Here is a 16,322-nt window from a genome sequence, read left to right on the forward strand (position 1 = left end):
CTACATGTATACATATATCCCCATAACCCCTCCCTCTTGCATCTCCCTCCCATCCTCCCTACTCCACCCCTCTAGGTGGTCACAAAGCACCAAGCTGATCTCCCTGTGCTGTGCAGCTGCTTCCCACTAGCTATCTGTTTTACATTTGGTAGTGTATATGTCAGTGCTCCTCTCTCACTTCGTCCCAACTTACCCTTCCCCTCCCCGTGTCCTCAAATCCATTCTCTAGGTCTGTGTCTTTATTCCTGTCCTGCCCCTAGGTTCATCAGAACCATTTTTTTTTTTTTAGATTCCATATATATGTGTTAGCACGCGGTATTTGTTTTTCTCTTTCTGACTTACTTCACTCTGTATGACAGACTCTAGGTTCATCCACCTCACTACAAAAACTCACTTTTGTTTCTTTTTATGGCTGAGTAATATTCCATTGTATATATGTACCACATCCTCTTTATCCATTCATCAGTTGATGGACACTTAGGGTGCTTCCATGTCCTGGCTGCTGTAAATAGTGCTGCAGTGAACACTGTGGTACATGTCTCTTTTTAAATCATGGTTTTCTATGGGTATATGCCCAGTAGTAGGATTGCTGGGTTGTATGGTAGTTCTATTTTTAGTTTTTTAAGGAACCTCCATATAGTTTGCCATAGTGGTGGTATAAACTTACATTCCCACCAACGGTGCAAGAGGGTTCCCTTTTCTCCACACCCTCGCCAACATTTATTGTTTGCAGATTTTTTGATGATGGCCATTCTGACCGGTATGAGGTGATACCTCATTGTGATTTTGATTTGCTTTTCTCTAATGATGAGTAATGTTGAGCATCCTTTCATGTGTTTGTAGATAATCTGTATATCTTCTTTAGAGAAATGTCTATTAAGGTCTTCTGCCCATTTTTGGATTGGGTTGTTTTTTTTTTTGATATTGAGCTGCATGAGCTGCTTGTAGATCTTGGAGATTAATCCTTTGTCTGTTGCTTCATTTGCAAATATTTTCTCCCATTCTGAGCGTTGTCTTTTCATCTTGTTTATGGTTTCCTTTGCTGTGCAAAAGCTTTTAAGTTTCATTAATTCCCAATTGTTTATTTTTATTTCCATTTCTCTAGGAGGTGGGTCAAAAAGGATCTCACTGTGACTTATGTCATACAGTGTTCTGCCTATGTTTTCCTCTAAGAGTTTGATAGTGTCCAGCCTTACATTTTGGTCTTTAATCCATTTGGAGTTTATTTTTGTGTATGGTGTTAGGAAGTGTTCTAATTTCATTCTTTTACATGTAGCTGTCCAGTTTCCCAGCACCACTTATTGAAGAGGCTGTCTTTTCTCTACTGTATATTCTTGCCTCCTTTATCAAAGATAAGGTGACCATATATGCATGGGTTTATCTCTGGGCTTTCTATCCTGTTCCCTTGATCTATATTTCTGTTTTTGTGCCAGTACCATACTGTCGTGATTACTGTAGCTTTGTAGTATAGTCTGAAGTCAGGGAGCCTGATTCCTCCAACTCTGTTTTTCTGTCTCAACATTACTTTGGTTATTGTGTTTCCATACAAATTGTGCAATTTTTTGTTCTAGTTCTGTGGAAAATGCCATTGGTAGTTTGATAGGGATTGCATTGAATCTGTAGATTGCTTTGGGTAGTATAGTCATTTTCACAATGTTGATTCTTCCAATCCAAGAACATGGTATATCTCTCCATCTGTCTGTGTCATCTTTGATTTCTTTCATCAGTGTCTTATAGTTTTCTGCATACAGATCTTTTGCCTACTTAGGTAGGTTTATTCCTAGGTGTTTTATTCTTTTTGTGGCAACGGTAAGTGGGAGTGTTTCCTTAATTTCTCTTTCAGACTTTTCATTGTTAGTGTATAGGAATACAAGAGATTTCTGTGCATTAATTTTGTATCCTGCTACTTTACCAAATTCATTTATTAGCTCAAGTAGTTTTCTGGTAGCCTCTTTAGGATTCTCTATGTATAGTATCATGTCATCTGCAAACAGTGACAGCTTTACTTCTTCTTTTCCAATTTGGATTCCTTTTATTTCTTTTTCTTCTCTGATGGCCGTGGGTAAAACTTCTAAAACTATGTTGAATAATAGTGGTGAGAGTGGGCAACCCTGTCTTATTCCTGATCTTAGAGGAAATGGTTTCAGTTTTTCACCATTGAGAATGATGTTGGCTGTGGGTTTGTCATTTATGGCCTTTATTATGTTGAGGTAGGTTCCCTCTATGCCTACTTTCTGGAGAGTTTTTATCATAAATGGGTGTTTAATTTTGTTGAAAGCTTTTTCTGCATCTATTGAGACTCTCATATGGTTTTTATCCTTCAGTTTGTTAATACAGTGTATCACATTTATTGGTTTGCGTATATTGAAGAATCCTTGCATTCCTGGGATAAACCCCACTTGATCATGGTGTATGATCCTTTTAATGTGCTGTTGGATTCCGTTTGCTAGTATTTTGTTTAGGATTTTTGCATCTATGTTAATCAGTGATATTGGTCTGTAGTTTTCTTTTTTTGTGACATCTTTGACTGGTTTTGGTATCAGGGTGATGGTGGCCTCGTAGAATGAGTTTGTGAGTGTTCCTCCCTCTGCTATATTTTGGAAGAGTTTGAGAAGGATAGGTGTTAGCGCTTCTCCTAATGTTTGATAGAATTCTCCTGTGAATCCATCTGGTCCTGGGCTTTTGTTTGTTGGAAGATTTTTAATCACAGTTTCAATTACAGTGCTTGTGATTGGTCTGTGTATATTTTCTATTTCTTCCTGGTTCAGACTCAGAAGGTTGTGCTTTTCTAAGAATTTGTCCATTTCTTCCAGGTTGTCCATTTTATTGGCATACAGCTGCTTGTAGTAATCTCTCATGATCCTTTGTATTTCTGCAATGTCAGTTGTTACTTCTCCTTTTTCATTTCTAATTCTGTTGATTTGAGTCTTCTCCCTTTTTTTTCTTGATGAGTATGGCTAATGGTTTATCAATTTTGTTTATCTTCTCAAAGAACCAACTTTTAGTTTTATTGATCCTTGCTATTGTATCCTTCATTTCTTTTTCATTTATTTGTGGCCTGATCTTTATGATTTCTTTCCTTCGGCTACCTTTGGGTTTTTTTGGTTCTTCTTTCTCTAATTGTTTTAGGTGTAAGATTAGGTTATTCATTTGAGAATTTTCTTGTTTCTTGAGGTAGAATTTTATTGGTATAAACTTCCCTCTTAGAGCTGCTTTTGCTGCATCCCATAGGTTTTGGGTCGTTGTTTTTTCATTGTCATTTGTTTCTAGGTATTTTTTGATTTCCTCTTTGATTTCTTCAGTGATCTCTTGGTTATTTAGTAGCGTATTGTTTAGCCTCCATGTGTTTGCATTTTTTACAGTTTTTTTTCCTGTAATTGATATCTAGTCTCATAGTGTTGTGGTTGGAAAAGATATTTGATACAATTTCAGTTTCCTTAAATTTACCGAGGCTTGATTTGTGACCTAAGATATGATCTAGCCTGGAGAATGTTCCATGAGCACTTAAGAAGAAAGTGTATTCTGTTGTTTTGGGATGGAATGTCCTATAAATGTCAATTAAGTCCATCTTGTCTAATGTGTCATTTAAAGCTTGTGTTTCCTTATTTATTTTCATTTTGGATGATCTGTCCATTGGTGAAAGTGGGGTGTTAAAGTCCCCCACTATTATTGTGTTACTGTCGATTTCCCCTTTTGTGGCTGTCAGCATTTGCCTTATGTACTGAGGTGCTCCTATGTTGGGTGCATAAATATTTACAGTTGTTTTATCTTCTACTTGGATTGATCCCTTTATCATTTTGTTGTGTCCTTCTTTGTTTCTTGTAATAGTCTTTAGTTTAAAGTCTGTTTTGTCTGATATGAGAATTGCTACTCCAGCTTTCTTTTGATTTCTATTTGCATGGAATATCTTTTTCCATCCCCTTACTTTCAGTCTGTATGTGACCCTAGGTCTGAAGTGGGTCTCTTGTAGACAGTGTATATACGAGTCTTGTTTTTGTATTATCCATTCAGCCAGTCTACGTCTTTTGTTTGGAGCATTTAATCCTGTTACATTTAAGGTAATTATCAATATGTATGTTCCTATTACCATTTTCTTAATTGTTTTGGGTTTGTTTTTGTAGTTCTTTTCCTTCTCTTGTGTTTCCTGCCTAGAGGAGTTCCTTTAACATTTGTTGTAATGTTGGTTTGGTGGTGCTGAATTCTCTTAACTTTTGCTTGTCTGTAAAGGTTTTAATTTCTCTGTCAAATCTGAATGAGATCCTTGCTGGGTAGAGTAATCTTGGTTGTAGGTTTTTCCCTTTCATCACTTTAAATATGTCCTGTCACTCCCTTCTGGCTTGCAGAGTTTCTGCTGAAAGATCAGCTGTTAACCTTATGGGGATTCCCTTGTATGTTATTTGTTGTTTTTCCCTTGCTGCTTTTAATATTTTTTCTTTGTATTTAATTTTTGATAGTTTGATTAATACGTGTCTTGGCGTGTTTCTCCTCGGATTTATCCTGTATGGGACTCTTCGTGCTTCCTGGACTTGATTGACTATTTCCTTTCCCATTTTAGGGAAATTTTCAACCATAATCTCTTCAAGTATTTTCTCAGACCCTTTCTTTTTCTCTTCTTCTTCTGGGACCCCTATAATTTGAATGTTGATGTTTTTAATGTTTTCCCAGAGGTCTCTGAGACTGTCCTCAATTCTTTTCATTCTTTTTTCTTTATTCTGCTCTGTGGCTGTTATTTCCACTATTCTATCTTCCAGGTTATTTATCTGTTCTTCTGCCTTAGTTATTCTTCTATTGATTCCTTCTAGAGAATTTTTAATTTCATTGATTGTGTTTTTCATTATTGTTTGTTTGCTCTTTTGTTTTTCTAGGTCCTTGTTACACGTTTCTTGTATTTTCTCCATTCTATTTCCAAGATTTTGGATTCTTTCCTATCATTATTCTGAATTCTTTTTCAGGTAGACTACCTACTTCCTCTTCATTTGTTTGGTCTGGTGGGTTTTTACCTTGCTTCTTCATCTGCTGCATATTTCTCTGTCTTCTCATTTTGTTTAACTTACTGTGTTTGGGGTCTCCTTTTCGCAGCCTGCAGATTTGTAATTCCCGTTGTTTTTAGTGCCTGACCCCAGTGGGTGAGGTTGGTTCAGTGGCTCATGTAGGCTTCCTGGTGGAGGGGACTGGTGCCTGTGTTCTCGTGGGTGGGACTGGATCTTGTCTTTCTGGTGGGCAGTGCCGCATCCAGTGGTGTGTTTTGGGGTGTCTGTGAACTTAGTATGATTTTAGGCAGCCCCTCTGCTAATGGGTGGGGTTGTTGTGTTCCTGTCTTGCCTAGTTGTTTGGCATGGGGCATCCAGCACTGGAGCTTGCCTGCCTTTGGATGGAACTGGGTCTTAGTGTCAAGATGGAGATTTCTTGGGGAGCTCGTGCCGATTGATATTATGTGGGGCTGGGAGGTCTCTGGTGGTCCAATGTCCTGGACTCGGCTCTCTCATCTCAGACGCTCAGGCCTGACACCCAGCCTGAGCACCAAGACCCAGGAAACTTTTCTAGGCCTTCTGAATGACTCTGGCAGCTCTATCTCTCTTTGTAAATTCTGATTCCTATTTCTAAACCATGCGAAAGTCCTGCCAATCACCACCAGTCTGGGCTCTGCTTGTGCCCTCGGTAATGCCGCAGACAGAAATCACTAGTACTTTTACTTACTGGGATGTTTCATGTGTTCTTCACTGGCAACCTCCAACTTTAACTCATTTGACGCAAAACATTTTCCCCTAAAACGTCTCCAATTCGGCTCTTAGGCTTATCTTATTTGGGTCCCTCATTTTTCTAGGACTGAGGGTTTTTTAAAGATGATCCCACATTCGGTTGCTATGTTATATAAATTAGAAAGTGGCACCACATATCAGTGGATAAATGACAGTAACACCCAATTTTGGAAAATTAAAAATTTAATTGGCTCTCAAAATGAGGTTGAGATGGAATTTTAGCCTCTATGTCAGCACATCTATTCATCATTTTAAGGTGATAGGATTGTTCTAAAATTAGATAGTGGTGATGGTGGTACAACTTTGTAAATTTACTAAAAAGTCACAAAGATTGGAAGAGTAGTTGCAAAGTCAGCATCATGACCTTAAGGCCAATCCACAGAATGTTCCTGTGAGCAATACTGTGCATGGATTGACAGCTGACAATATTTGGCTTCTAAAATTAGGAGAGTCCCATATGGTTATCTGGATGATCCTACTAGTATGCATAAGACTTTGCAAAAACTATAGAAACATTCATTGAATCTCTGGAAAAATAATCTCTCCAAGTAAAGAAGGAAAAGCTTCTGAAGATATTCCACATTTTGAAAAACAGATATTCACACTACTCAATAAGTAGATCCTGCTGTTTAGCTTGCCTTTCTATAACAGAAAAGAGCTTATTCAATCGTGTGTGTGTGTGAAAATCTGAAAAGAGTTACAGCATTTTTCCTTTCATGAGAAGCCATTTAAGACTAAAAACAAGAGCAATGCTTCACTGCCGCTTCACCTCTGAGGCTTTCAAGGATATTTCCAAATACTTCCCTAAGAAAGAGTGGGCAGATCTGGGTTACTCAGAGAAAATCATCTATGTGTATATGAAGAGAAACTATGACATCATGACTGATCTAGGTCTCAAGGCTACCCTACCAACTTTCATGCGTCCTAAAAAACGAGCCACAAAATCCAACGGGCATGATTCTAAAGGTCGGAACCCCGGGAATCAGCACGAACCTGCTCAGGAGGCTTCCAACATGCAAGAGAGAAAACACCTGAAGGTGATGCCCAAGAAGCCCGAAAAGAAAAAAAATCCTTCGAAGTTAGTACCAGCAACATCAGGCTCAGAGCAGGCTCAGAAACAGCTGCGCTCCCCGGAAAAAGCAGATACCTCTGGTCAGCAGAGTAAGAAAACATCAGAGGACCCAAGGGAAGGAAGATTAATGTCTGGACCCACAGACTGCGGGAAAGAAAGAACGTGGTGATCTATGAAGAGATCAGTGACCCCGAGGAAGACGACTAACTCTCCTCGGGGATGTGACAAGTGCCCATGATAAGAAGCAGAACCTGGTGGCCTTTCATGAACATGGGCATGGCTGTGAACTCCTAGCCATCAGCTGTATAGCAAGTGAAAGAAAGAGTTCACAACAGTGAAAAGTTAAACATGATTATTCTTACTATGTGCCAAACGTTGCTAGATATTAGAGTTGCGTTGATGAGCAAGACATATACCTAATGTGTATTTCTCTCTGTGTATCCATGCATCTACCTTAAAAAAACAAGTATTGTCAAGTATTCTTTGTACAAAACGACACTAACCTCCCTCTCTCCAGATGCAACTACTGAGAGCAGTTCTGAGTGTTTGATTCCAGATGTTTTTCTCTGCATTTACACACAAACACACACACACAGACACACACACACACACACACACAGGGTACCACTATGAGCATCTCTGACCTGCTTTTCCCCACTAGCAGCATGTCCTGGACAAGTCTGTCTCACTCTGTTTCCTGTTCAGTATGTGCTCCATGCTACAAACCTCCATTATTCATTTACCCTGCATCAATCACTGACAATTAATAAACATTTACAAGTTTTTAAAAAAAAAAAAAAAGACTAAAAACAATTTCTGTGGACATTTAACAGCTCATTACTTTTTAGTTATCAAAAGCAATGAGAGTATATTTATTAGGAAAAATAGTAATTTTATGTTATTTTTTAATTTGAGATGGAAAATATTAAAAATCTAAGGATAAATGAAACTGGTTCAAAAAGACTCCCAAGAGATATCATATGTGGATTTTCTGCTAATTGCTCTGCATTCTTACTTTTAAACACTCATTTGCCAAGATCTCAATACCCACGGCAATATGTAGAAGTGATGCTTTAAATTCTTGAGTTACTTTTGTAATCATGTTTAGGCAGTTGAGCATTTTCCAGTTTTTAAAAAAACTTCTTCTTACTATACCTGCAATTATATCTCCAATTCATAATAGTTATGGTGTTTTTCCTCAATTACTCTCCTCCTCCCCCACAGCCCTTATATTGAAAGCAAAGGTGTTTTTAAAAAATACAGCGCTGGGCTTCCCTGGTGGCACAGTGGTTAAGAATCTGCCTGCCAATACAGGGGACATGGGTTCGAGCCCTGGTACGGGAAGATCCCACATGCCGTGGAGCAACTAAGCCTGTGTGCCACAACTACTGAGCCTGTGCTCTAGAGCCCACAATCCACAACTACTTAACCCACATGACACAACTACTGAAGACCACGTGCCTAGGGCTCATGCTCTGCAACAAGAGAAGCCACCACAATGAGAAGCCTGCGCACCTCAACAGAGAGTAGCCCCCACTCGCCGCAACTAGAGAAAGCCTGCGCACAGCAATAAAGACCCAACACAGCCAAAAATAAATAAATAAATAAAATAAATTTTTAAAAAATATTAAAAAAATACAGCACTTGTTTTTTGACCTACATTTGTTTCATTGTAAATTCTTGTTCCTGTCCAATACGCCAATGGCGCATCTGTTATGATTCTGTTTAACTTTTGGAACAATGATTGACCATCCGTGTGTGGGCTGAAATGGGTGGTTTGCCAGTGGCAATTCACAGTGAAAGTGAGTGGTAGGTTTTAACATTTCTCAGTAATAACTAGTTCTGCATTAAACTATTTATTTTATATGTCCAAAAAGTTGTTACGTTAAAAAAGAGTCTAGATAGAATATACTAAAATATTGATAGATGAATGATATCATATCTGGGACTTGCTTCAGAGAAATACAAGTCAGGAAAAGTGGTGAGGAAATACATGAAATAAGCTTGGCATAAGCTAACCGTTTTTGAAATTTCAGATATGGGTATGTGGAGTTCAAAAAGTTTTATATACTTTTGATATTTTCCATACGAAATGTTAAAAAATAGATAGTTATTTTCTAATTACATCTTTGCTCTTTAGAAGCTTTGTGGACTTGGGCAAGATGTTCTACCTCTTTGAATTTCTAGTCCTGTAACTGAATAATGCTATAATAAGACATAACCTGTAGAAGTTGTAGAAAGGTCAGAGATAGTACTATATATGTAAAAACTATAGCACAGTACCAACCCTAAAGTCAGTAAATGGTACACATGATTTAATTCATGAACCTTTGCAAGGAGGCATTTATACTTTTAAATGAGAATTTGATGACATAATACACGTAGATCCCCAAATACAGTGTCATGCTTACAGTAGTCATGGAAGTATAAATTTGAATTCCTAGCACTCTTTGGCTTGCTCTAACCAACCACAATCAAGGATTATCTGAAAAGCGTGCTGAAAGAGGCCCTTACAAGTACACTATCTGGATATCAATGTCCTTTGATACTCCAAGGACATTAGAGTATCATTATGTATTTATCTAGAGGTGCTGATTGTAGATATTTATTTCATCATGCATTGCATTCACTGATAGAGTTCATAGTCACACATTTCTGACTGTCCTCCCATTAAGGGTCTTACAGATGGAAAGATTCTGATATCCATTTGAGCTTCTTGTTGCTCAGTTGCATTTTCTTTTTTTTTTTTTTTAATTAATTAATTATTTATTTATTTTTGGCTGTGTTGGGTCGTCGTTTCTGTGCGAGGGCTTTCTCTAGTTGTGGCAAGCGGGGGCCACTCTTCATCGCGGTGCGCGGGCCTCTCACTATCGTGGCCTCTTTTGTTGCGGAGCACAGGCTCCAGACGCGCAGGCTCAGTAGTTGTGGCTCACGGGCCTAGTTGCTCCGCGGCATGTGGGATCTTCCCAGACCAGGGCTCGAACCCGTGTCCCCTGCATTAGCAGGCAGATTCTCAACCACTGTGTCACCAGGGAAGCCCTGCAATTTCTTTATAAAAGGCATTATTTTAATCACCCTTATCAGCTATGAGGAAAGGTAGGCTCTGTATTTGGTAATTCTAGAAAAGCCAATGGAACACAGAACAAAGAGATCTTTGAGAATAACTTCTCTCCAGAATTAGCTCACCACTAGTGGTGTTCAGAAGAAATGGTTTATTTTTTATTGCCTTTTTCTCCTATTTTTCCACAAATATATGGGATTTCATAGATATGGCATGAATGATTATGCTGTGATACTAGGCAATAATACTTTCTTTCAAAACTTGAGATCAGTTGTACATTCTTGCCTTTCTGGAGTTAGAAGATGAGGTTAGGACATAGACTAAAACCAATAAGCAAGTAATTATTACAATGTGATGACAGAGTGTATAAATCGCGTGCTGCTAAATCTTGGGTTATTCACTCTCATTCATTCATTCACCAGGCATTCATTGCAAAGAACTCTGTGAAGGTTTTCCTATAGACTAGGCATTATAGACATGGCAATAAAAAGGTTTAGATGCTTTCATGGAGTTTATAATCTAGTAGGAGGCATAATTAAACACAATGATAATAACAAATGCAGAAATCACACACATGTTTCATTAACTACATTTTTTGGCATGTCCTGTGTAAGAAGGAAGCCAGGTTACATTGAGGGTCTATATCAAGGGTACTTAGAGCCAACCTGAAGCCTAATTCATCACTGAGACTGTGCCAGTTATTTGACTGCTGGCACCCAGATCCATCTTCTGAGGGTCCAGTGCTCTGCTCTGCACAGTGAGAGGCACTGACCTAACAGATCCTGGATCATCCAGAGTTTGGCTGAGTTCAGCTAATGGGAGACAGCGGCTGGAGGAAACGAGATTCCAAGTTATGTTATTCATCTCCCTTCTTTTCTACCTCAAGTGGCATTTCTGTAGCAGCTGGACCTCCTCAGCTCCCCCTTATTTCATTTGGCTTCTTGTGATTCTAACTTTTCTAGTGAACTCCAGGATGACCATGGGCTCCAGTAATTCTGCATCTTCCCTTTCTCTCTTTGCTTAGCGGCAGTAGAAACTTCCTTTTGTTGTCAATATTTAGGTTGCCTCCGCTGTTTGGCTTCTCAGCATTTTCTATCATCTTTGTTACCACTGTCTTGCATTACATTTCCTGTTTTAAATAATCAGAGTGATATCTGTTGTCTTAGTAGGTCCTTGGACAATTGAATTGAGAGCAGAGAGAATTTTTTATTTTTGGTTGAATCTTTTCAAAGCACTGTGCTAAGAATTTATTAGGAAAGGAATATTACACAAAATAAGAAAATAGTCAAAGGAAAGGAACAAGTGATCTCTAAAGAAGAAACACAAATGACCAGTTAATTACCTGAAAAATGTTGCATCCTATAAAGTAAATTATAGTGAGACATCATGTGATGTCCATCAGATTGGCAAACATTTTAAAAACATAGAACGATAATACCCTTTATTGGCAATGGTGTGAAGGGGCACAGTCATATAGTTCTGTCAAATTGCTACACTCTTTTGTGAAGTAATTCAGCAATTGAGAACAGAGAGAATTTGAAAGCAAAGAATTTTTCTCTAAAGGGTCCTATTTAAAAAAAAAAAAATTACAACTTGCATCCAACATAGTTTGGATAGCAGAAGAACCGGGTGTGAGAGCTTGGCCAGTGTGGTATCATAGAAGGTGAAAATCACTACGGAGGAGAATAAAGGAGGTTGGGGAATAGAGGAGGAAATTAGAGAAAAACATGCTCAGTGAAGGCCTGACTCTCTTGGGACATTTGAGCAGATTTGAGGCAGATGGTGAGTGAGTCCAGCATTCAGATATAGGGGGGTGGGGCAGGGGGTAGGAGAGTGTGTCAAGAGAGGGAAGAATAAGTTCAGTGACCCAGAGGTGAGTCTGCCTGTGGTGAGTTCAATGAGTTCAGCAGGAAGGAAGCCATTGTGACTGGGAGTAGTGGAGTGAAGTGGATCATGGCTGGAGTAAAAGGAGATGAAATCAAAGAGATCAAGAAGAGACCTCACGTTTGCATTTGCATAGCTTCTCTAAGACTTTTTCAAACATTGAGATTTCAGTTTCCTTTTATATAAAATGGGGATAATAATATCACTTACTCACAGGCTAATAGTGAGAATGACACGACGAAGTGCTTAACACAGACCAGACACATAGTAACGATGTCAATTTTAAAATAATAGTAATAACAATAACTATTATTATTATTATTATTGCCTTTTCTGGGTTTTCTCTTCCCTTGGTGCTGCCCTCACCAAAGGAGATGGGTTTGCCTTGGTCCACACAACTTGCCTTGGAAGATGATTGTTGACTTTTAGGGCAGAATCAGTGGCTCTAAATCAAAGCAGAACTTGCTCTCTTACCTGAGAATGAAACTAACTTAATGGATTACTGCTGTATGCATCAGAGGTAAATGGTGCCAAGTATAAATTGTCCCTTGCCACCTGCCTCTACAAGGATTAGGTCACTAGCTACTGCAGTCGCTGATCTTCAACACGCCCTGGAAGGAGTTCAGGGCGGAGATCAGGAATGAGGCACTCTGTGCTCTGGGAAAAACTGGCAGAACAGGTCATCAGATAGAGATTTTTCAGGAGAAGATTTTATGAGCCCAAATTCTTGCATCTCCTCCTATCTAGAAAAGCACTAAAATCATTAACGGTGACATCTGTTCCTCATGACAAGCAGCAAGCCTCTGCCAACGTGTGCTTGACTGCATGTACCCCCCCTCACTAAAATCATGTATAACACTGACCTTACCCTCTACCTTTTTGTAACCGGTGCCTCAGAGCTATCTGAGATGCTCTGTCCTGGGCTACAGTCCTCATTTTGCCCCAAGTAAAACTTAACTCACAACTCTCATGTTGTGCATTTTTTTTCAGTTGACAATGGTAAATTCCTTTGAGGGCAGAGGTCGTGTCTTCAATGACTTTATATCTGAAGAATCTAGCAACGAGGATATAGTAAAGTCTTAATGTTTGTGGAATGAAAGATGAATGTTCTCATCCACCCAGGCTATCTCATTTGGGGAAACAATAAATTTGAAGTTGCCAGATTTCACTCATACATAACTGAAGCAAAAAGTCTTATTTATGTTGGGATATTTCTGGGTCAGTGAATCTGATTTCTCAAAACCACAGTAAAGCCACATCTATAAACAAAGGCAATCTGAATGTTTAGGCAGTTATTCAAATAATGATCACTATTTATGCAAGAATGCTTCCATACTTCTTACTCCGTTTTCATGACAGTCGGATTTCTTTTTTGTTGCCTGAATTATTCGTTTCTCAAATTTATTAGTCACCTACTCTGTACAAGGCACTGTTCCCAGTACTGATTGCCTCAATTATCCGTTTGATTTTGCCTGTGAAAATAAAGCCAAAGAGATATTGAAAATCCACTTTCTCATTCCAAAGTCCTTATTTAAAAAATCAGCAGTTGGTTTGTGTTCAAGTGTTACTTTGTAAGTGCCCCTCATCTGGTTCCTTTAATTCTGGGGCACTCACTTTAATATGTTCAGATCACTAGCTATTCCCGCTGTGTAACCTTCCACCTACCTACCTCGGGTCTGTCACTGTCTTCTACAGCCTTCTAAGCTCTCTGCAGAACGATCAAATAATTAATGGTATTAAAGATGTCGCAGTAAAATTGTTATCTATGCTGGAAATGTTACTTGAGTGAAGAAAAGGAGAAATTTTTAATTGGAAGTCTTGCAGCTGGAAACCTTGACAGGGCTGGGGATTTGTGTTTCTTTTTATTTATTGGAGTTAATGCATTTTAGTTTAGGCAGTATGTGTTTCGAAATTACAAGGACATTTCTGCATCTTGCAGGTGTCCTTCGGAGATTTGAAAGCAGAATCTATGCTTAACCAAATAGCTTTTGAAACAAGGGGGAATAAAGAGTTTCTCAACAGGGGCCAGGCACTTTTGAAGAAAGCAGCATCTGTGGGGTTTCATGAAGGGTCCTGTAGAACAACTCCACAGCTTCCTAACCATAAAGTTATTGTATGCAAATTACATAATTTCTTTCCCCTCAGTACTGTAAACCTTAAAATGGTATTGATATTCTTTCCTTAAATGTTGAAGTAGATTGATTGAATCATTGAACAGTATACCTAGTTTACAATGGATTAATTTTAGTCTGACTTCTTTTCCCTCTTCCTTTCATGCCACAATGAAAAAGGGATGAAATGTGATTGTGAATGAAATTTGGGAATTCTCAGTCCTCACCCCATTTTGAAACCAAAAAATTCGGTTATAAATCTCCTAGGGTTCAAAAAGTTCATCTCCATTTTTAACATGAGCTGTACATATACAGATTCTATCCAGCAATCTTCACCATAAATGAAGGTATGCTATACCCATTTTATAGACCAGGACTCTGAGGTTTAGATAGTCTAAGTAACTTTCTGAAAGTCATTCTGTCCTTTGGCAGCAGCACTGACTATCTGGGATTCCTGACACGAAAGCCTATTCTCGTGAATTTAAAGGACATTGTGAAGGTCTTGATGAATGTCATGAAGAAGTTACTATCAATTTAAACACCCTACAAGTTGATTTCATGCCTATAACTTCCTTAGTTCTCACACAAACCTTCCCACCAGGAATTATTATCCTAATCTCACACTATAAGAAACACTAGCACAATGTCTTTGCTTGTGCATTCTGGAGTCAGACTGCTTGGGTTTGACTCTGGCTTTGCATTTATCAGTTAAGTGCCTTGGGCAAGTTACTTAACCCCTATGTGCTTCAGTTTTATCACCTGTAAAATGGAGAAAGTAACAGTACTAGCCTAAGTGAAGTCTAGTGATTTTTTGAATATGCATAATTGATAAGCTAGGAATTGTGGTGAGTCTTTCTAAGCTTCATCTCATTAAGCTATTATCATATTCTTTTTTATCATACACTATTTTTATTATGTGCTATTTTATCATGTACTATTTCCTTTCTTATGGTGAGGAAAATCAACAGCCTCCTTTGGCAAATGAGAATACTTCACCCCATAAAGCTGGCTTAGAGAGGGCCTCACATCCACGTCTTTTTGTCCCCAGAACTCGTGTTCTAAGCACTTTGAAATCTCTTCTCAGAACAAACTTCCAAACTATGCTGGACCAGTAGAGGAAGCAAGGAGGTGGACATACCTATTCATGTTGTCTTTTTCCCTTTATTGTGTCACATGCAAGTGTTATCTCCATCATTCCAACCTCTCTGCCAGAACAGCTAATTTATACCCCATTCATTCAGATCAGATGCAAGCCAAGGATGGAATTACTGCATATATGCCCTTGGAAACTCTAATGAAAGAGCCTAGCTTTCTTCACCTGTGAATATAAGGACTCAAGGCAGGTACAAGCAGCAATTCTCTGTACACTCCTAACCTCCTGCAGGGACCAGACTTGTCTGCAAAGCAGTGTGTTTTTAAAGCAGTTTACAAAGGAAGAGTTTGCTCCTTTTTCAAGTGCTTCCTTTTTCATGCTGTTGGCGGACCACTGAACAGTTGGAGGAAATGAAATGTGCATGCTGTCTGGGAGACCTCCAAATGCAGCAATCCTGAGGTCTGAAGGTAACCGTTAGCATCCCCTCGTGGCTCGGGTTTCTGCATAATGATCCCACTGAGATGACAGTGGAGATGTGAAGATTTGAACAGCGTGAGTTCCCTTCTGCTCTCTCCCAAGCTAGGGAATACTCTGTACTGAGGGACCTCAGGTTGATTGACAGAGAAAATGCAACTCAGTTAAAAAGAGCATTTTCCCTCTTGCTGCCTTTTAATGGATGGGCCACCCTTAACATCAATTCAAATGGTCCTTATCATCTTCAAAGTAAAGTTTTCAAAGGTGTAAGAAATCTTAAACCTATTTTATGCCTAAATATTTTTCAGCCAAAGTTCTGCAGTGGGTTTGGGGCAGTGGGTAGGGGGAAGAAGAGGGGGGTTTTGAGTGGGCAGCAGAACTACCTTCTGAGAGCTTATGTTTACTTCTAATTCCAAGTATTGCCTCTTTCCCCCACAAACCATACACTTTGAATGCCTGCAATATGTAACAGCCTAAGTATAGAACCCAAGGGGTGAGAAACATAAGTGATGGGGAGACAGGGTAGAGGGAGCTTCATTGAAACATAGGTTGGCAGGTTGTTTCAAAATGTCGAGGTGTGGTCCTCCACTTCATTTGACAGTTTAAGAAACCGGCATCTTTTCTGTTACCCAAAACAAGATTTCATAATGAAATACTAAGGGCTTTAGAATCAAAATGATTGGAGTTTGAATATTAGCTCTTCTGTGACCTTGGAAACCTTCACATGACTCAACTTAAATTTCTACATATATAAAATGGAGCAAGGAATACCATCTTTTCAGGATTGTCATAAAGCTAAAATGAGATAAGATATATAAAGTACCTGGTCCATAAGAGGCATGCAATTAACATTAGCCAAACTGTACCC

The 16,322-nt window shown here is 38.9% G+C and overlaps 2 protein-coding genes across 3 annotated transcripts in view; one reads left to right on the forward strand and one right to left on the reverse strand.

Moving 5' to 3' along the window:
• Positions 1–16,322, reverse strand: part of CDH8 (cadherin 8) — a 370,394-nt gene that overhangs the window by 19,880 nt on the left and 334,192 nt on the right. The window lies entirely within an intron of this gene.
• LOC309649603 (protein SSX4-like) lies at positions 6,509–7,038 on the forward strand (the record flags this gene model as incomplete). The annotated part of the gene is made up of 2 exons (XM_082439773.1): positions 6,509–6,837; positions 6,936–7,038. The coding sequence occupies 2 exons, from the start codon at positions 6,509–6,511 to the stop codon at positions 7,036–7,038; spliced, it is 432 nt and encodes a 143-aa protein (XP_082295899.1).

Source organism: Balaenoptera physalus, assembly GCF_965194825.1.
Source record: "Balaenoptera physalus genome assembly, chromosome: 19".
Lineage (NCBI taxonomy): Eukaryota > Metazoa > Chordata > Mammalia > Artiodactyla > Balaenopteridae > Balaenoptera > Balaenoptera physalus.